The sequence below is a fragment of the Haliaeetus leucocephalus genome, unplaced genomic scaffold (assembly GCF_000737465.1).
Source record: "Haliaeetus leucocephalus isolate CR32 unplaced genomic scaffold, Haliaeetus_leucocephalus-4.0 Scaffold210, whole genome shotgun sequence".
Taxonomy (NCBI): Eukaryota; Metazoa; Chordata; class Aves; order Accipitriformes; family Accipitridae; genus Haliaeetus; species Haliaeetus leucocephalus.
The window spans coordinates 36,159-42,403 of NW_010972646.1; the positions used below are offsets into that span (position 1 = coordinate 36,159).

Here is a 6,245-nt window from a genome sequence, read left to right on the forward strand (position 1 = left end):
CGGGGGGGTGACTTACTGGGGTTCTTCATCTGGTAGTGGTTGAGGAAGCCAAGGGTCTCCAGGGCATCGCTCTTGGAGTCCCACTCCAGCAGCCCCGAGGAGCTGCGCTCGCCTGTGGGGGGGTGTCCCTTCCTCAGCCCGGCGGCTGCGGCGGCCGTGCCGCCCTGCCCCCCCGCACGCCCCCCCCCGGGGCAGGGAGCACCCCCCGGGCGGCCGCTCCCTGCCCCCCCGCACTTACTCTTCCCCGAGAAGACCTTGACGGAGGAGGGTCGCTTCACTCCCAGCTCATCGCAGATCTGGGGCAGGGAAGAGAGGAGAGAGGAAAAAAAAAAACCACCAAAAAAAACAAAAATAAGGGAGGAGAGGGGGCGAGGCGGAGGAAAAGGGAGGAGGAGGAAGAGGAGGGGGGAAAGGGAGGAGGAAGGAGCAAGCGAGGAGGAGAAAGAAAAAGAAGGCAGGAGGAGTAAAAGGAATAAGGAAGAGAAAAAGCAAGAAGGAAGAAGCGAGGAGGAGGAGGAGGAGGAGGAGGAGGCGGCGGCAAAAGCGAGGAGGAGGAGGAGGCGGACAAGGCGGCAAAAGAAGAAGTAAGGAGGAGGCGGCGGCAAAGGAAGGGAAGAGGAAAAGAAGGAGAGACGAAGGAAGAAGTGAGAAGGAGGAAAAGGACGGAGGGGAGAGCAGAGAGAGGGGACTGAGGGGAGAGAGGGGACAAGGCAGACGCACGGAGGAAGGAGAGAGGAGAGAAAGGCAGACGCGAGGAGGAAGAGGAGGAGGGCAGGTGGGGGTCTGCCCCATACCTCGTAGAAGTTGTCCTCGGTCACCTCCAGGGGAGCATTGAAGAAGTGGAGGACGTTGCTGGGGTGCTGGATCCTGTTCTTTGCCGCCTGCTCGGGGGTGGAGAAGCGGTTGTTGCGGGAGCCGCTGAAGTCCTTGTAGCTGCAGGATCCGTCCTCCAGCCCGTAGGACTGCCCAGGCATGATGGCCTGCTGCTTGGAGACGCTGCCGGGGCAGGAAAGGGGGGGGCTCAGCACGGCAGGCAGGGCTGCCCGTTGCTGCCCCCCCCACCCCGGCTCAAGACCTACCAGACATTGAGCTTCTGCCCGAACATGAAGTTGTTGTTGAGGTGGGTGATGGCCCGGTCCACAGCGTAGCCGTCCGCCATCTCCACCATGGCTGCCCCCGGCTTGCTCTTCATGAACTTCACCTGGAAGGGAAGTGGTGGAACGGATGATGCCCCCATCTCCATGCCCAAACCTGTGTGTCCCCCCCCTCCTCCAAGGGAAGCCCCCCTCCTCCGTTTACCTTCTCCACATTTCCGTAGAGGCAGAAGATGTTAAAGACGCGGTCGCAGTTCATCTTGGACTGATCCAAGCCATAGACCATGAGGACAGGGCTGTCGGCGTGGGGGCCGTACTCCGGCGGCGGTGGGGGCGGCGGCGGGTGCCCATACTGGGGACCATACCGGCTGGGTCCCCGACGGTGCCCCCCCACCGGAGGGCCCATCCTTCTCCCTTCGTAGTGGGGCGGCGGGGGGCCATAACCCTCGTCGTGGTAGTGCCCATGGTATCCGCCGTGGGGGCCTCCTGCGCGGAGAGAAGGTTGGAGATTCCCCCCCGGCATCGTGTGGCCCCCCACCCCACCCTGAGGACCCCCCCTTCAGCCTATGGCGAAAGGTGCCGTACCGTACTCCGCAGGGTGGTCTCCCAGGAGCGGGGGCTGCCGCTGGCGCTTGTTGGGGTTGCCACCCGGGTCTCCTGCGGGTGGAAGAAGTAGTTAGAGTGGTCTCGGTGGTGGTGGGGAGGGGGGAACACCACTCCCCAGGGTGCCGGGGGCCCCTCCAGTCCCTGACACCCGAGCTTGGCCCTGGGGAGGCTTTGGGGATCCCCCAGCTACCCCAGGAAGGCGACGGCGGGGCTGGCTCCGAACCCCTGCGCCCAGCTCCCAACCGGGACCCCCACGTCTCCTCCCTGCGGGGACGGAGGGCCCCAGCCGGAGCAAGGGGGCCAATCCCGGGAGAAGAACCCCCCGCACACAACAATCCTACCCCCTCCCTCCCGCCCACCAGGGACCAGCCCTGGCCCCCCCTAAGCTGACTAGGAGGGAGGTGCGGTGAGGGGAGCGCCCCACTCCGTGCCCCCCGGCCTCTGGGATGCTGCTAGTTTCTACCCAGCCATTAAAAAAAAAATTAAAAAATTAATGTACAGAAAGGAAAAATAAAAATGTAAATTAAATAATAATAAAAAGTGGCAAGACATCTCCCTGCCCCGACAAAACGGGAGAGGGAGCGAGACTGGTACAGGCAGCAAAGCAACAGCAGTAACAGGTTAAAACGAGCCATCACGTACAAGGCATAAACACGCTCATGTCACCGTACAGTTGCTCTTCTCTTCCCTTTACACGACCGGGTTTCGTACAGGTTTATTCCGAGTCAATTACAAAGATTGAAAAGGGCTACTTACAGCGGGAGTACAAAGTACAATGTCCATTGTCATATAAAAATTCTGTATTTCTCTTACCATTGGACGCTTCAAGAGTGAGTTAGCACAGTTCTGAAAGATGGCGTCCCATCAAACATACACTGCGACCCTGCATCACATGGTTTCAGAGTCATAAACACAGGTCAAAGGCACAAAACCGCTACAATTTTTCTTTAAAAAAAAAAAAAGTAAAATCTTTTTTTTTTTAAAAAAAAGGTCTCACAGATGTTTTGTCCTCAGAAGGTACCGAGAGAGAGGACATAAAGGTGTGATAAATGAGAGTGTTCCTCCATGTTTCACCTCCTGCAATTTGTGTTGTGCTGTAACAAAATGGTGCTTCTGGCTCTGTGTAGCTCTTTCCCATGTGCGTGTCTCCTCTGTAATGGAAATGTGTCTCGGCTCGAGCGCCGGCCTGCGCCAGAGCCGCACAGCCCCAGCTACAGCCTCCTAGGGACCTGTGTGCCCTTGGGGTTGGGTTGCTTTGTGTTGGCTGGGTTTGGTTTTTGGTTTGGTTTTTGGTTTGGTTTTTTTGTTTTGTTTTCTCCGCTTGGCGCTGATATGGTGGCAGTTGAGGACTGCAGGAGAAACAGCGTAAAGCAAAGGAACTGCCCTCCCAAACCAAACCGTGCTGAGAGCAATCCTAAGGTCTTGGAGGGCCTCAGATCTACTCCGGTCTCCGGTAAGAGCGCTGCTGGGCTTGTTTTGAGGACCCTCTGGGCTGTGTTTTCTAGTTCTGTGTACATTCGTGGGTTCGGTTTGGTCTGGTTTTGGTAAGTAAAGGTAAATGTCTGCTGTGGCATGCTGCGCCTCTTTCTCTCTCTCTGTGCTGTAGATAGTCCTTGGGCCACGGTGTTGTGTCCTTGATGTAATGAGCTCAAGCTGCTGCTTGTTTCTGGATGCTGCGTGTTTTCTCCAGTAAAGGTTTCTACACTGTGTGGTGTGAGGAATGTGCAGAGGCAGGTCACGGCCCATTCGGGACTTCCGCTGTAGTACGGTCCCCGGGGTTATGTGCAAATGACTGCTCGGAGCTGGGAAAGGCCACGTTACCGTACCCCCCGCCCGCTTCCCAGCGAGCCCCCTCTCGCCCCTGCGGCTCTGCACATCTTCTACGTATGTACCTGGCAGGAGAGCTCTGCCCCTGCCCCTCGCTAAGTCATGTAATGCCATTGCTTGCATCAGCACCTGAACGGCTGTGCAGCTTTGAAAAAGCGGGGGTGTCCGGCAGACGGTGGCTTGGCGGCTCCCGCAGCGAATCCCAGTCCCCTCAAATCCCCTGTGCCTGCCATCCCCCCACCCCCATCCTCGCTTTGAGCAGTCGAGGCCGCCTGGCACCGACACCCCAGCTTTAAAACATGAAGCATTTCACTTCAAAAAAAAGAGAAAAAAAAAAAGAGACCTCAAAAAAATCCCAAACCCCATCGCCGAGCTCCTCGTGCGGGGCTGACCCTGCGCAGCCCAACACGGAGGGCATCAACGGCCGCCCCGGCATCCAGCTGGGAGCAGGAGACGTCCGCTCCCGCGAGCACAGCGTTTTTTGGGGGTGGGGGGGTGTCTTTTTTCCCCCACCTTGTCTCAAGCTCAAGGGAGCCGGCGTCTCCTCTCCGGTTTTACAGATGGGCCGGTGCTGCCCCCCACCAGGCCAGGGGCGTTTCCAGCTCGCCCCTCGGCTCCGGGAGGGTGACACGGCCCCGATTTGGTAAATCCAGTTCGGAAGATGAGGCACGCAAAGAGCCGGCAGCGGGGCAGACACGATAAAGCAATGGCACTTCCCCCCCCTGCACCGAACCACCAGAAACTCATTAAATAGAAAAAAAACAACCGCGTATCGCTAGTGCAGAGACTCCCCCTCACTTCATGCGCCTGACACGGATACTCCCCGACGAGCAATGCGCAGAACAAACCACCGAGAGAAACCCCTGGCCATTGCCGCTCGGTTTTTCAACTCGATTCAACCCCAGGCCCACGTGAGCCCCCTCCCCACCGAGCCCACGCCAGCCCCGGCTGAAGGTACAGGCAGGCGAATGGCATTACATATTGTGGGTCGGTATGAGAGTGCTGTGCCCGACCGTGTGCATAGGTACAAAGCACGTCATCGGAGATTACCTTGTCCGCTGAGGTTGGGGTTGGTGTAGTCCCAGGTATCCTGGTCGTTCTTGAAGACGTTGAGACGCGTGGGCTGTAAGAAACACACGGAGAAGCGTCAGGCGTCAGTGGTGTCACCCCACGAGGGGTGCGCGCTGCTGGCGGGGACGCTTACCTTGGCATATTCGATCTTCAGTGTGCAGCACCCGGAGTAAATGTCGGCCCCGTTGAGGGATGCCTTGGCTCGCTGGGCGCTCTGCACCGAGTCAAACGTTGGCGGCATTAAGGACGTTTACAGAAATGAAAGCGTCTTTATGGAGGGTTTCGCTGTCTGGGAGAACGGATCTGACTACACCATGTGACAGGCGTCACTCCCTGAGCACACGGATAATTTGGGAAACCCTCAGCTCCCTCCCCGTAGCTGGGCAGGACACACCAGAGTGCAGCCAAGGCGACCAGTCTGCAGCAGAGCCAAACCAACCCACAGCAGAAAAAACACAAGAAAGGTAGCCCCAGGCTCTTGAGGCACAGAAGGATATTCCACCATGGCCTGGACGCCGTTTTTCCTGAAAATAACGATCCTCTGCACGGGGCCGCAGGGGTTGCAGATGGTGTAGAGCACATCCTGCGGCATAGGAGAGGTAAGAAAGGGTGAGGGATCTGGCTGAGGCACAGTGGCGGTGCCCCAGAACCCCCCTGAGCCCCATTAAAGCAGCATGTGCCAGGGGCCGGGACAGAGCCGCATGCCTGGCTCCACGTTCCCAAAACCCTCAGGACCCCCCAGTGCATCACCCACCGTTGTGATGGAGTAGATAGGGTTGAGGATGGTGAAGAGCAGGACGTTGTTGACGCCCCTGGAATCATCCGTGTCCCCAGGGCGGGATATCTTCTGGCTGGTGGAGTAGTTAACAAAGGCGGGGTGACCAGCAATGTAGATCTGGTTGTCGGCTGCGTAATTAACAGCATTGCAGGCGCCAAGGATGTCCTCAAACTCCACCAAGGCTTGCCTCTTCTTGGGCATCACCACCACATAGCTGGCACAGAAAAAGTCACGGTCAGACCGACACCACAGTGCTGCTGCGGTGACGCTACCACCGCGTGTGTCCCCCAACGTGTCCCCTCACCTAATGGGGCCAAACTCCTGCAGGGCCTCCACGAGATCGGCCTCCACGACACCGTCGATCAGCCCCCGAATGTGCACCACCGGGGAGGCAGGCGTCTTGTGGGGGTCATCGTAGTTCTCCTGGCGGGAGAGAAGGGGTCAGCTCAGTATGGCGCCCATCCAGAGCCACCAAGGCCTTGTTACTTCCCCCAGAATTACCCACATCTGGGGCACTACCAAGAAAAAAACGCCCCGGGTAAGGTCTGAGCCACCACCGGAATCTCTGCTCGCCCTCTGCCCATCACTGCAGCGGTGATGGGAGGCAGCTGTTTTGAACTTGGTGTGACCAAAGAGCCCCCAGTGCTGCTGGGGGACGCAAGCAAAGACCCTGCAGGCCCCTGCCTCTCCTGAACCTGACCCCAGAGGCTCTGCAGACCCTCGGGGTCCAGCCCTGCCCCTCCGTAGACATTCCCCTCTCCTTGATGGTCCTGAGCGCTCTGTGACCTGACCACGCCAGGGCAGACCCTGTCCCCACCCCAGCCCTGACCCGAGCCCCTCAAAGGCCTTGGCCTGCCCCATACCCCCCT

The 6,245-nt window shown here is 58.6% G+C and overlaps 2 protein-coding genes across 2 annotated transcripts in view; both read right to left on the minus strand.

Moving 5' to 3' along the window:
• The window catches only part of HNRNPL (heterogeneous nuclear ribonucleoprotein L), a 6,237-nt gene extending 443 nt beyond the window's left edge, over positions 1 to 5,794 (minus strand). The window contains exons 1-11 of the mRNA XM_010566438.1: positions 5,681 to 5,794; positions 5,353 to 5,590; positions 5,096 to 5,181; positions 4,732 to 4,828; positions 4,578 to 4,650; positions 1,680 to 1,751; positions 1,300 to 1,580; positions 1,080 to 1,201; positions 795 to 996; positions 239 to 296; positions 17 to 112 (exon numbers count right to left, since the gene is read on the minus strand). Of these exons, the coding sequence (XP_010564740.1) occupies positions 17 to 112; positions 239 to 296; positions 795 to 996; positions 1,080 to 1,201; positions 1,300 to 1,580; positions 1,680 to 1,751; positions 4,578 to 4,650; positions 4,732 to 4,828; positions 5,096 to 5,181; positions 5,353 to 5,577 (1,312 nt within the window). The 5' untranslated portion in view covers positions 5,578 to 5,590; positions 5,681 to 5,794. The remainder of the gene's footprint in view (positions 1 to 16; positions 113 to 238; positions 297 to 794; positions 997 to 1,079; positions 1,202 to 1,299; positions 1,581 to 1,679; positions 1,752 to 4,577; positions 4,651 to 4,731; positions 4,829 to 5,095; positions 5,182 to 5,352; positions 5,591 to 5,680) is intronic.
• A 79-nt stretch (positions 5,795 to 5,873) lies between these two features.
• Positions 5,874 to 6,245, minus strand: part of SARS2 (seryl-tRNA synthetase 2, mitochondrial) — a gene marked incomplete at its 5' end in the record, with an annotated part of 4,322 nt that continues 3,950 nt past the window's right edge. Inside the window, one exon of the mRNA XM_010566439.1 lies at positions 5,874 to 5,891. Coding sequence (XP_010564741.1) covers positions 5,874 to 5,891 — 18 coding nt within the window. The remainder of the gene's footprint in view (positions 5,892 to 6,245) is intronic.